Consider the following 13,837-nt stretch of genomic DNA (forward strand, 5'->3'; position numbering starts at 1 on the left):
ACTCTTCAGAAGCAGACACTGAGGAATCCTGTGCAGCAAAGGCTCAGTAAGTTTGCATGGCAGCTTGGTCAAGGTTAAGGACAGTCTTGGGTCACTGAACTCGGTGTGTCCACTGTGTGCCTAGCAGCATTCCCAGAGACCCGTTTCCTGAGCCCTTAAAGAGCCTAGCTGTAAACTAATGACAAGACCAAACTGAGTTCCTTTGCATTGCACCTGCCTCTTTAAAGTTGATTCTCTGCTTTTAAACCATGGGTTTTACTCAGAGGGTCTTACAACATGCTTTTTTTGCTAAAAAGGAGAAAAAACCAATAAGCAAGTGAGGGGAAATGATGGAACCATAAAGAAAAAAAAGGCAAGAAAAAAAAAAAAGAGCAATCTTAGGGAGGAGGCTTGAGCATACAGGGAGAAATGCAAGAGCTCTGTCTTAGGTGTGAGAATGGGAGACTACGGACTTCCTAGCTCTTAGATTCAAGAGGTGGTGGTACCCCTGAGAAGGTCTGCATCACAGGCAGCTGGTTTCATGGCTCAGAAGAGGGATTCCGGTGCCATTTTGCTGGTGTGCAAACCACGGCTCTGCCAGTGACTGGCTGTGTGATCCAGGCTAAGCCACTTCCCCTCTGTGCCTTAGTTAACTCTGAGAATAACAATAGTATCTGCCTCAAAGTGTTACTGCAAGGATTAACTCGATTATGTGCTAAGCACCTTAGAATAACACAAAGCATACAGTAAACACCACATAAGTTTGGATGCTATAGTCATCAGTGCTGCTTATTCCACCTGTACACACATTTGGAAGCAACAGGGCCCAGAGCAGCAAGGCATTCAGAGACCTGGGGAAGAATCCAGCCTCTGCCCCTTACTGGCTATATGACACTGGGCACCTTGGAGGTCTCTCGGTGCCTCAGTTTTCCCATCCGCAAAAGGGCGCTATCATCCCATCTCGTTGGATTGCTGTAAACATGTATGTGCAGGTGTGCTCAGTCGTGTCAAACACTTTGCAACCCATGGACTGCAGCCCACCAGGCTCCTCTGTCCATGGAATCCTCCAGGCAAGAATATTGGAGTGGGTTGCCAATTGCTTCTCCAAGGGATCTTCCCCACCTAGGGATCGAACCCGCATCTCTTGTGTCTCCAGCATTGGCAGGCAGATTCTTTACCACTGCACCAGCTAGGAAGCTCCCCCAACTTAGATAATCCATGTTAAGTGAGCGCTTGGTCTTTTGCTGGGAGGGTCCCAACACCCGTTGCCACTGGCTTACAGCTTTCTCAACCAGGTCAGGGCTGGATATCCGATTGCCAGCAATAACCTGGAATCGGTCATTTTTTCCCTTTTATGGTAAGAAAGGAAAGAGCAGTTTGGGGAAAGGGGTACGTGGCCCCCAAGAGCCCAGGTACACCAAACCATGGTGGCTCTCCTCCATACAACAGTGAACGTATGAAAAGACACCCCTGGGTAGGGGGAGTGATTCATCGGCAGTTTTTCTAGGAATAGTTACACTGTACTTGTAAAAGATTTCAAAGGCAAAGAGCCAGCAGATTCCAGTGTGAAATGAAGCTCCGGTTTGTAGGCTAGTGATTGCTGCTACTGAGATGGCAGAGGGTTTCAAGGGCTGCCCTCTGGCCTAACAGTGCATGGCTGCTTCTTGCCATACACCCTGGCTCAGATGCTGCGTGAGAGTGGCTGAGGCTCCTGGGCACCTGTGAAATTTGATAAAGACCTTTAACGAGCCCTCGCAGGCTTTTCTTGCCAAGGCGTTCTGCACGGACAATCATTGCTTCTAGAACCCCACTGCAGGCTTCTCCTTTGTTTCTTGCCACCCCTCCCACCTGACAGTTGTGAAAAAGAAACATATTTAAATACTGTCCTGAATGGCCCTTTAGAAGTATGAGTGACGGGTCCTGCCACACCTCTCTCGCAGACCAAGTATATCTGCTGCAGACGGCCTCCGGTTTTCACTGAAGCCGTGTTACTGCTTAAGGGTGCAAACAGACAGAGGAGAAACGGAGAATCATGTCCTTAAAATAACTTGAAGACAAACGTGTACTTTTGCAAACTGTTAAGCAGGGACCGAATATCAACTGAATACTATCCTGGTAGTTTGGCCTCCTGTACAAGCCTTTTCCTTGTCCCCATGGCGACTGTCCACCCTGGGTAAACCAACATCCTCAAACCCTCATTAGTGACACTAATCAAAGTGCCAGAGTGTCAGGAGAATCTGAGTGACAGTATTTAAGATTTTTAAGCCTCTCATTATTCTAAATGCACCAGTCAGCATGCAAATTACCTTTTCCAGAACACAGGGTATGCAATTCTACTGAGCCTGTTTCCACCTAGGGCCCCTGACCTCTGCCTTTTTCTTAAACCACAGCAAACAAAACTCCAAAAGAGCCTCCCTTGAGGTTTCAGATACCGTTCCATTTTCCACATTTCCTTTCACAGACTGACATGTTTTTTATACCACATGAGCTCCTGCATCCTAGAGACGGTGGGAAAGCCTCCCAGTGTTAGCCTCAGCTGGTATTTCTGACACTGGGAAGTCTACTGCACCCATGAATCATGCAATCCTTGCACTACACAGAGGAAAATTATCTCACCGGGTCTCCTGAATGCAAATAAGGACTCCGGCATAGAGTAACGAGGGGACAGAACAGTGAGGGGCCACAATATGCTTCTCATTTATATAATTTCCCTCCAGCACTGTTAATTAAATGTTACCCCTGGAAGGCAGGCAGAGGAGCACCTGGCACCACGGTGTCTTTCTACTTAGAGTTTTGGTTTTCACAGAAAATAAATGATTATCAAGCCAATTTCCCTTTTGATTTTAAATAAGAAGACACAGGTCTCCCCTAGGATTACTGTTTCTTCCTTGGACTCTTTAAATTGGAACAGCAACATTGAAAATAATGCTACAGAAATTTGCAAATTTTCTTTTAAAATAAACATACCTGCTGTGGCCATGACCTCACTGTCAGGCTTTGTCTGGGCAACTGCATGCCAAAGAATTTATCAGCTGGTCAGAGACAGGTATAGTCCCTTTCTCTCTTGTAGACAATGTTAGACAAAAAAAAAAAAAAAGAGAGAGAGAGAGAGAGAGAAATCACAGGCCCTCAAGGAGTTCATTCTTACCTCTTGGACACTACCAAGGGGCCAGAGTAGATTTGAATACAAAAGCTCACTAAAAATCCTGCTGCATTTTAAAAATCAAATCCGTTGCATTTTCTTTAGATCTTTTAAAAAGTTACATCCTGTAACCAACACAATAATTCCATTGTAAGTGGGCCAAGGTACCAAGTGGGCAATTTTGATATTGTTACTGGATTAGCATCCGGTCCCATCACTTCATGGCAAATAGATGGGGAAAAAGTGGAAACAGTGACAAATCTTATTTTTGTGGGCTTCGAAATCACTGCGGACAGTGACTGCATCCATGAAATTAAAAGATGCTCGCTCCTTGGAAGAAAAGGTATGATAAACATAGACAGCATGTTAAAAAGCAGAGACATCACTTTGCCAACAAAGGTCCGTCTACTCAAAGCCATGGTTTTTCCATAGCTTTGATGTGAAAAGTGAAGTGAAGTGAAGTGAAAGTCACTCAGTTGTGTCCAACTCTTTGCAACCCCATGGACTATACAGTCCATGGAATTCTCCAGGCCAGAATACTAGAGTGGGTAGCCTTTCCCTTCTCCAGGGGATGTTCCCAATCCAGGGATTAAACCCAGATCTCCCACGTAGCAGGTGGATTCTTTACCAGCTGAGCCACAAGGGAAGCCCATAGATGTGAACTGGACCATAAAGAAGGCTGAGCACCGAAGAATGGATGCTTTCGAATTGTGGTGCTGGAGAAAACTCCTGAGAGTCCTTTGGACTGCAAGCAGATCAAACCAGTCAATTGCAAAGGAAATCAACCCTGAATATTCATTGGAAGGACTGATGCTGAAGCTGAAGCTTCAATACTTAGGCCACCTGATGTGAAGAGTCGACTCATTGGAAAAGGTTCTGATGCTGGGAAAGAATGAGGGCAGGAGGAGAAGGGGACAACAGAGGATGAGATGGTTGGATGGCATCATGACTCAATACGCATGAGTTTGAGCAAACTCCAGAAGATAGTGAAGGACAGGGAAGCCTGGCATGCTGCAGTCCATGGGTTTACAAAGAGTCGGACATGACTTAGCAACTAAACAACAACAACTGGATCTCAATGGGATGAGACAAAGGAATGGAGCTTGAAAGACAGGGAAGTCAGGGCAAGAAAAGATGGGAAAACAGATGATGAGGGCTAGTTTTTAGTTAGAGCCTACTCCAGAACTTCAGAAAGCCCCATCGGCCCTTTTCTCATTTCCAATAGATGCACATCCAGGCGAAGAGGTGAAGGGGAAAGATGAGAGGTTGGGAGAGAAAAAATTAAATGTTTAGCTTTGGTCTAATCCCTAATGGAGAAGGCAATGGCACCCCACTCCAGTACTCTTGCCTGGAAAATCCCATGGATGGAGGAGCCTGGTAGGCTGCACTCCATGGGGTCTCTAAGAGTCAGACATGACTGAGAGACTTCGCTTTGACTTTTCACTTTCATGCATTGGAGAAGGAAATGGCAATCCACTCCAGTATTCTTGCCTAGAGAATCCCAGGGATGGGGGAGCCTGGTGGGCTGCCGTCTATGGGGTCGCACAGAGTCGGACACGACTGAAGCGACTTAGCAGCAGCAGCAGCAATCCCTGGGTCTTCCAGAGCTAAGGTGAAGCCTGATCATACATATCACACAAAATGCCCCTCCTTGCAAAGATGACATATAATAAAATCTGCCATGCTGGTCCATGAGCATAGATGTTTTAAAGCCCTGAATACTGCCTGCAGAGTTTAACTCCATTTCCTAACCCTGCTTAGTCATTAACTTGTATCTGACTCTGCAGCCCCATTGACTGCAGCCTCCCAGGCTTCTCAGACCATGGAATTCTCCAGGCAAAAATAGTGGAGTGGGTTGCCATTCCCTTCTCTAGGGGATCTTGCCAAACCAGGGATCGAACCTGTGTCTCCTGCCTCTCCTGCTTGGCAGGCAGATTCTTTACCACTATGCCACCTGGGAAGCCTATTCTGTAAGTATTAAAACAAAAAACTCCATTCATTTCCAAAAAAATTTTTATTGATGGAATTCAAAATATAATAATAATAACTGAATACAATTTTAAAAACACAGGCCAACTAGGGAAAAGGGAAGTCTTTTTAAGGGGAATAACAAATTGTCTAATTGGTGCTCTGCCACTGTAGCATAGAAACAGCCACAAGATGTAACTGAAAAAGCATGGCTGTGGTCCAATAAAACTTTATTTATTGACTGAAATTTGAATTTCATCTATTTTTCACATGTCACGAAACATTATTTTTCTTTTGATTTTTTTCCAACCATTTGAAAATGTAAACACCATTCTTAGCTCGAGGGCTATACTAAAACTTTACCACGGGCTCTGCTCTAGGTGGCAGCCTCTATTGTAGAAGGTCCCACATTCTGCATGTGTCTAATTGCCTACTCAAAGAACACTCATTTTTGGCAGGTTACTGCAGGGTGATGCTCTGACTTTCTTTATGCATCACAGCAAAAGGCTTGTAATAATGATAGGTGATACTAAGTTTGATCCATATCAAAGGTACATTTTCCCCTTTGTAATTAGAAGTAATCTGTGAGTTATACTTGAGATTCTCCATTTATTCCGTTTCCCCAAACCTGCCACTATGTGGTTTTAGGTTTTATGCATGATCCTTACCTGAGTCAATCATTATATGGGAAGTCACGAAATAAATTTGATATGATTTTCAATGGCTACCTAGAATACTATTTTGTGGATTATATAATCATTTTTTATTGAAACTTCTGGTTTTAAATATTTAGATTGTTTCTTTTTTTTGGCTGCTATCATAAGTAATACTTTCACTAATATGCTATAGATAAATACTTCTGTATACTATGATGAGTTACTTAAAGGAAATTAGTTGAAGTGAAAACTAGGTCATCGAGTCCAACCACTTTTTAAAGGGATTTGATCTATATTAACAAATTGTGTTTTAGGGAATTATACCAATTTCTGCTCCTATTAAGAGTAATAAGTACCTGATATATAAGTGCCTTTGTGTCTTACCTGGTAAACAAGCATTATAACCAAAAGAACCTAAAGTCTATCCATCACGTCACAGGCTTCTTAAATCAAGTCATCTGGCCTTGTGTGTGATGGGGGTGAATAAGTGGGAAGGGGGGCAGTAAATAAATAAACCACTTAAAAAAAAAAAGTGAGAAGTGCCTGATTCCTAACACTCAGGCAACATTTAAAAAGTGCCATCACCAAACTGATATATGAAATGGCTTCTTATTATTTTGACTTGCGTTTACTCAATTGTAGTGAGGTTGAAACATTTGTATTTATCCTACCCGGTCATATCCTGGGCTCATTTTTCTACTCATCTTTCCATATTGATCCATAAGAGCTCTTTATATGCTAACACTGTTAATTCTTTGCCTAATATTTTTCCCATTGTAAATATTTTTCCCAGATTGTAAAAAGATGTGTTTTAAAAATATTTAAGTTTACTTGGCTACTTTCCTCCTAAATTGATTAGTTCCTCCATAAGAGGCATAACAAAAACAACTTAGAAATGAGAGAGGCAATGCAAAAAATTATCCAAATGTAGAATTATTCTTGTTTATAAGAACTTAAGCATCTTAAAAGAAAAAGAATTCCCTAATGAAGTTTAAAATTTTACTATCAGCATTCAAAATTCTCTTCTGATCTTTTCTATTATAACATATATAGCTGATTTCATGGTGCACAACATATGCATTGCTTTTAACTCATCATTCCATATCTACTTTCTATAATCAGCAAAGTTACAAATGTAACTTTTAATTAACAATATGGCATAATGTAATTTTTAATTAACAGCTTGACAATGTAGTTCATTTAATTCTCACAAACCATTTACAATTTAATTTTCCACTAGAATAAATCACTTTGCTGTGCACATCCTTTGTATAAATTCTTTTTTGGTTCCTTTAGGATTAAATTCTTGAGTTAGTCTCAAAAATAAAACTACTTGATTGCCAGGGGAAAAGGGGTACATTCAGGTTTGTTGTTTTTTTGTCAGAACACTCCAGAAAGACTCACTTAACATTTGAGTCCTAAGTATTTGTATGTCACCAGCACAGAATCTGCCCACAGTGCAGGAGACACAGGAGACATGGGTTCGATCCCTGGGTCAGGAAGATCCCCTGGAGAAGGAAATGGCAACTCAGTCCAGTATTCTTGCCTGGGAAATCCCACAGACAGCGAAGCCTGGAGGGCTACAGCCCATAGGACTGCAAAGAGTCGGACGCAACTGAGTGACTAACACTTTCACTTTTCAGCCATGTTCAAAAGGGCTTATTTTCCCAAATCCCCAACAATATAGGTTTTGGTAAATTTATTTATTCTAGTTAAGTCTATGGGTATATTGTGGTATTTGAAGTTACTTTAAATTGTGCTTCTTCAGGTCCAGCAGGTCTGTGTAAGTCCCATATTATAGTTTTATGTATGTTTCTTTCAGTAATAAACTATCCATTCCATGCTTTCCTTGTGTCAAATTCAGCAGGGGAACTTCAGTACTCATTCTTATTCTTTCTCTATATTGGTCAGAGGGCTTTCAGATACAACTCACAGTAGGTATGTGCTTTCTTTCTGCTGTCTTCAAGGGCAAGGCACAAGTTTCAGGCAGGTCTGTGCCCCTGCGCTTCAGATATGGTCAGTGTGCCACGCTAACGTCATGGGCTGACCTGTGACCTCAGGCACACCCTTGTTCTCACCATGGCTGGTATGTGCAGCAGGGTCTCAGGCCCTCCCTTCACAACCTATAGTCCCATGGTCAGGCCACCTGCGGATCTGAGGGGAGCAGTGCACCCTGGGTGCGGGGAAGAGAGTGGCAGGTGAGGCGCTACTCCTGGCTTTTGTGACTTGGCTCACATCACCCCTGGGCAGCCCTGCCTCTGCACGCCTTATCGCCATGGCATCCATATCTTTCATCTTCCACTGAAAACAGGAGCGGCGGTTCTTGCGCCAGACCTGGCTCTGAGTTGGAGGATGAGGGCATGAGAAGTGCCCTGCGGTTTCTTCTGAGGAAGGGCTTGCTATGAGCATTAAGCACAAACATTCTGCTAAAAGCAAGGAAAGCAAGAAGATTTTGCCCTCAAGGGAACATTTGGCAACATTTAGGGACACTTTCGGTGGTCATAACTGGGGGTGTGACTAGTAGGTAGAGGCCAGGGATGCTGCTAAACAACCTGCAATGCACAGGACAGCCCCTCCAACAAAATGAACTGGCCCCAAGTGTCCATGGTGCTAAGGGTGAGACAGCCTGTCCTAAAACAAAATAACCACTTTCTATGCCTCTCCTCGGAGAAGGCAATGGCAACCCATTCCAGTACTCTTGCCTGGAAAATCCCATGGACGGAGGAGCCTGGTAGGAGGTAGTGCATGGGGTTGTGAAGAGTCAGATACGACTGAGCAACTTCACTTTCACTTTTCACTTTCATGCATTGGAGGAGGAAATGGCAACCCACTCCAGTGTTCTTGATTGGAGAATCCCAGGGATGGCGGAGCCTGGTGGGCTGCCGTCTATGGGGTTGCACAGAATCGGGCACGACTGAAGCAACTTAGCAGCAGTGCCTCTCCTTCTAAACTCAAAGCAAACTGTTAAACCAAGAGAGAGTATCAGCAATACACACTGAAACAGACTGAATTCAGTCTTGTGCATGTGGGGAGATTTCATTGAGAGATGTTGGTGGCACTAGTGGGGTAAAGAACCTGCCTACCAACGCAGGAGACATAAGAGACAAGGGTTCGATTCCTGGTTCAGGAAGTTCCTCTGGAGAAGGGCATGGCAACCCACTCCAGTATCCTTGCCTGGAGAATCCCATGGACAGAGGAGCCTGGTGGGCAAAGTCCATGGGGTTGCCTTTAGCACATTTTGTTGTGGCATTTCATATGCCACTCCTCTTCATCCCAGAACCGGGCGGCTGAAGCCCAAGCTACTGTTATCAACATCCAGATCACAACTTGGGACTTGATGTGAGCATGCCTCCTTGACTCATTGCAGCCTCTCAACTGAGGTTTCCCTTGAGATGGAAGAGTTGATTAGGGAGACTCGGGAAGCCTATATTGAGCAGCATGAATTAAAAATCATGTAGACATCTATAGAGGACGCTAGGGTAGAAGGTGGGGGCTGCCAAAGAACTGGGAGGGAAATACGCGGCCAGACTGGTTTGGAGTTAGACCCTGGCACCATAGAGCTAGCTACCTAAGATGCTACCTGCCCTAGAGGAGCTGGGCGATGGCTGATTTTGAATATTTAAAATCTGTTCAAGCATATTCCAGTAAAACAGGCAGAAAAAAACCCAAACAGGTCTTACCGGCGGTGCTGACGGTGGGGGAGGGGGAGGAGCCCCCAGTGGAGGGGGAGGTGGAGGCAGAGGAGGCGGAGGTGGTGGTGGCGGCACCGGCATGTGTCACGGCGTGGGTGTCTCTTTCTTATGAATGGTCCCAAGAGAATGGTCTCTGCTCTGGAAAGGAGAAAAGGGAGAGTTGTAAACTTGAATGCCTTTATCCATGCACACGTCACACAGACATACGGGTTTCATGGTAGTTTGATTCACTTGCCATTCACTCATTCTTGAAAATACAGAATGCCCACTGTGAGGCAGGCATTGTGTCTACTGCTGGAGACTGAAAGAAATAGCCAGATTTTAGAGAGAATTAGGCAACAAAACTGATAAAAATGTAGCTATTTATGTCTCAATATAATAGAACATGTTAATACATAAATAACAACACTTCATTCCATAACAATTTCAAGTAACAGATTCTACCTCTTTAAGCATTAAACTTCTATCATTTTGGATGCAATTTAAAAACATTCTGCACATACTCCCATTTTCCTAAGCAGAGTAAATGGAATGAAATTCAACCTTTTCTGAATGTTGCAGGCTCAGTGGTTACTCAGGTTGCCAGCCTCCAGCCAGGCTTACATGGGCATTAGCTATTTTCCTGCTTCCTTCTCTGTTGTCACTGTTACTCTTCTTGCTGTTCTTCTGGTGTTGGTTCTATACAATCATCTGGGTGGGAGCCTGACACTTCTCCCCAAAGGCTTTATATCCGGAATTTGCTGCATGGAGGGCTTTGGGGGTATGATTCTGCAAATATGGTTATGTTTCAAACAGTTAATATTGTAGGATGTCTGATCTCCAGATAAATATGACATTGCTCTGTAGAATGTGTTTGCATGCATATGTCTGTGAATGTTTTAAAATCTAGGAACAGAAATAAACCTCAGACGTAAGCAAGGGTAATTTTGTTTTTCTGTCCTAGTCACTGGAAGACTGGAACAAGGCCTGTGTCTCTGTTTCTTCAATGTAAAGTCCCAATTCATTTATAGTATTCTAGCTTTTATTTACCAACAGCCTTTACTGTTTGCAACATGATCCTTACTAGTTATCTATTTTACATATATTAATAGTAGTGCGTATATGTCAATCCCAACCTTCCTATTTACCCCTCCTTCCTTATCCCCCTCCCATAACCACAAGTTTAGAGCTGATTTTCATTACTCATGGTATAGTTGCCATGAAGACTGAGTTAGCAAATACCTGAACCACCGCTCCCAGGAAAGATACAGGATTAGGCTTATGAGAGCCTCTGGTCACAAGATTTTTGTCAGCTGATAAACATATAACTTTGTTTTATAAATTTGTGTTTCTCATTAAAGATACCTTATTTCATACAGACTGTTTGTAACTCTTGCCTGTGTGTATATGTGCGTGTGTGTGTTTGTGTGTGTTCAGTTGCTCAATCATGTCTAACTCTTTAGAGCCATGGACTGTAGCCTGCCAGGCTCCTCTGCCCATGGAATTTCCCAGGCAAGAATACTGGAGTGGGTTGCCATTTCCTCCTCCAGGGGATCTACCCAACCCAGGGATCAAACTCATGCCCATGTGTCTCTGAAACGAAATCACCAACAATAAGCACAACATTTTGAAAAACATGGTGATAAGTAGAATGTGAACAGGTCACTTGTTTACAGGGTGAAAGTTGTAACCAGAAGGCAGAGTGCTGCCTTGTTCAACTTCAGCTGGGAACCTGGGTATGATGAAGCAGGAAGGATAAGCTTACAGAACCGATAATTAGCAAACGGCGGAATCCATGAATAATGAGGACTGACCCCTTTTTGGTGTAACTTTTTGAATCCCCTATACGTACTCAGGACTGTGTTAGGTACTTAGGTATGCTGTTTTATTTAATCCTTTTCAACGATTCTGTGGTTGTCAATGACATGTCAAATGTCAAAGACATTTCCATAAAGAACCAAATTTTGTCTCAGAGAGGTCATATAGTTTCTAAGTTTCAGAAAGAGTATCAGAGCTTCCTAAGATCCTTGTCCTTTCTGATTCAAAACTGCATTTGTTTTATTAGCTTGGTATACTTCAGATCATATTACTTCTCTGCTTCCATCTTGCAAAGATCTTGAAGTATTTCTGAGACCCTCGGGTGAAAAGGACCTTCTACAGGAAAGTATAACTCTTCCATGTGCTCCCCCTCTAAACTTAGCATCCTTTGCTTTCCATCTAGGTTTATCCTTACAAATCTGAGAGTGACCAGGTATCACTGGGCTTCTGTCTCGCTGAAATCAAAGGAATGATTTTTCAAGCTCTAACATGAAAGCATATTTTTACATTTAGCACTTGATGGTGCTGGAGGCTTTTTCTTGACAGATATAATAATTAAGCAGTTATCTAGAGAATAATTTGTTAAAATCTGACAGTTAAGAATGCAGAGCTCCAGGAAGTCACAGGCTGTACCCATGAGCTCTTTGATGCTTTGTGCTCTCCCAATATATTAAAAAATGTCATTTTGTTCTGTAGTGTATTAAAAATGATTGGGATAAAAAAAGCCAGATTCTGAAAGGCTTTCATATTCTCTCCCAACTCATGAAGTAATCCTGAAAAGCAGCATCAAGATGTAGGTAAGACAGTCAAACACTGTTAGAGGAGATGGTGGCAAATGAAGCTAGCGCTGTTAATACATGAGACTCTGACTGTGGGGCACAGTGCTGACCTTACAGTCAGACCTGGGTTCTACTTCTGCCACTGCTTTTTCCCAGTTGTGTGGCTTCAGTCAAGTTACTGACTTGGCCAAAAAGTTCATTTGGTTTTTCCCACAGGATGGTATGAAAAACTCGAATGGACTTTTTGGCCAACCCCATACTTCAGCTGTCCCACTTTATTTGTAAAATAGTCACCATGCTTAATTCTTAGTTTGCTATCACGATTAACACAAAAAACATAATACAGGTCCTGACAGAAAGCAGACACTTAACTGAAGCTGCATTTATCTTATCACACCGCCTCCTTCACTGCCACAAATAACTATAACAAAAGGTGGAGGAGAATAAATGCCCCAAGAGAGGGGTGGAGTGGGAAGGAATGTTATCATCAATTCAAACACAAAGGAAGGGGGACAATTAATAAACACATAGTAGAAACTATTGCATTTTTCAACAGGTAGGAAGGTGGCTGTAAGAATCGGTTTCCGTCGAAGAAGTAGCACATCAGCAGAGATAACAGGAGCAGAGGAAGGCAAGCAGATGGGAGACTTTACATGTTTGGAAGAGAATAAGAAAAGGCTGGAACCACAGAGGGGCTTCAAGACACTGTTCTGCAAGTGTCTCCTTCCTTGGGTTGAGGTGGGACATCTGGCATGTGGCCGTCCACCATCTTTTGAACGCTTTTCCTAAGCCTGAGGAATTTCTCCTATTGTGAGTCCTGCCTTCCTCAGCCAGAAGCCACGAATTCCTGTTCCTAGCACCGCTTGCAGGCAGAGAGCTGACCACCGTGACGGTGGACTCAGAGGTGAGGAAACAGTGGAAGGTAAGGTGTGGGGAAGCCGGGCCAACAGGAGAGAAGACCTGGGCCTGAAGCAGGAGAGCTCCCTCAGCTCTGCCTAATTGATATGCAATGGTTATGCAAGTCCAGTATTGACCAGATCTTCCCATTTTTCCCCCGCAAAGTCCCCATATCCAGATTTTCGCGTGAAACCCAATTTTGAAGTAAAACCAAATGAAAGCATTTTTGAAAACCAGTGGGTCAACAGAACATGTCTGCAGGTCATCCAAGGACCCACAAGATGCCAGAAGCCAACTGCTTTACAGGGAGCCGGTGAGGGGTGGGGCTGGGGCAGAAGAATTGATGCCTACTTAGTACAGGTGATGAACTTTCTCGTGTACCCTTCCCCCTCCTCTCCCCTTCATTCCCTACTTGATCAATCTGTCTGTTCTCATTCAGAGAGAGAGATGGACTGAGCTTGCCTATGTTTTTATATTAAAAAGTTAAATATGTATGTTATTACATATAAGTAAATATTATTAATTATATTTATAAATATATTTTATATATTTAAAGATATTTATTTATTATATATATATATATATTATATATGATATATAATATATATTTAAATTTAAATATATTATATTATATAAATATATATATAATTATATTATAAATATTATTTCAGAGAGAAATAATTCATGGTTGACAATTTTACACACTAGTTGCTCTTGTCATAATCACTTTTCTCCCCAAGAATAGTTGTCATATCACAGCTGTTCACGAAAAGAAAATGTGACTATTTTTTAACATATAAGCAAGGATTATTGCTACTACTTGACAAAAGTATCTTTTGGTGGTTCTAAAAATATATATATATATTTTATTTTTTCTTTATTTATTTAAAAATATATTTGAATAGGAATCTAAAAATAAGGTTCTCT

General features: G+C 42.6%; 1 protein-coding gene across 1 annotated transcript in view; it reads right to left on the reverse strand.

Annotated features, from left to right (window-relative positions):
• WIPF3 (WAS/WASL interacting protein family member 3) overlaps window positions 1–13,837 on the reverse strand; it is an 81,657-nt gene that overhangs the window by 47,143 nt on the left and 20,677 nt on the right. The window contains exon 2 of the mRNA XM_027968646.2: window positions 9,426–9,575. Coding sequence (XP_027824447.2) covers window positions 9,426–9,518 — 93 coding nt within the window. The 5' untranslated portion in view covers window positions 9,519–9,575. The remainder of the gene's footprint in view (window positions 1–9,425; window positions 9,576–13,837) is intronic.

The sequence above is a fragment of the Ovis aries genome, chromosome 4, assembly GCF_016772045.2.
Source record: "Ovis aries strain OAR_USU_Benz2616 breed Rambouillet chromosome 4, ARS-UI_Ramb_v3.0, whole genome shotgun sequence".
NCBI classification, from domain to species: Eukaryota; Metazoa; Chordata; class Mammalia; order Artiodactyla; family Bovidae; genus Ovis; species Ovis aries.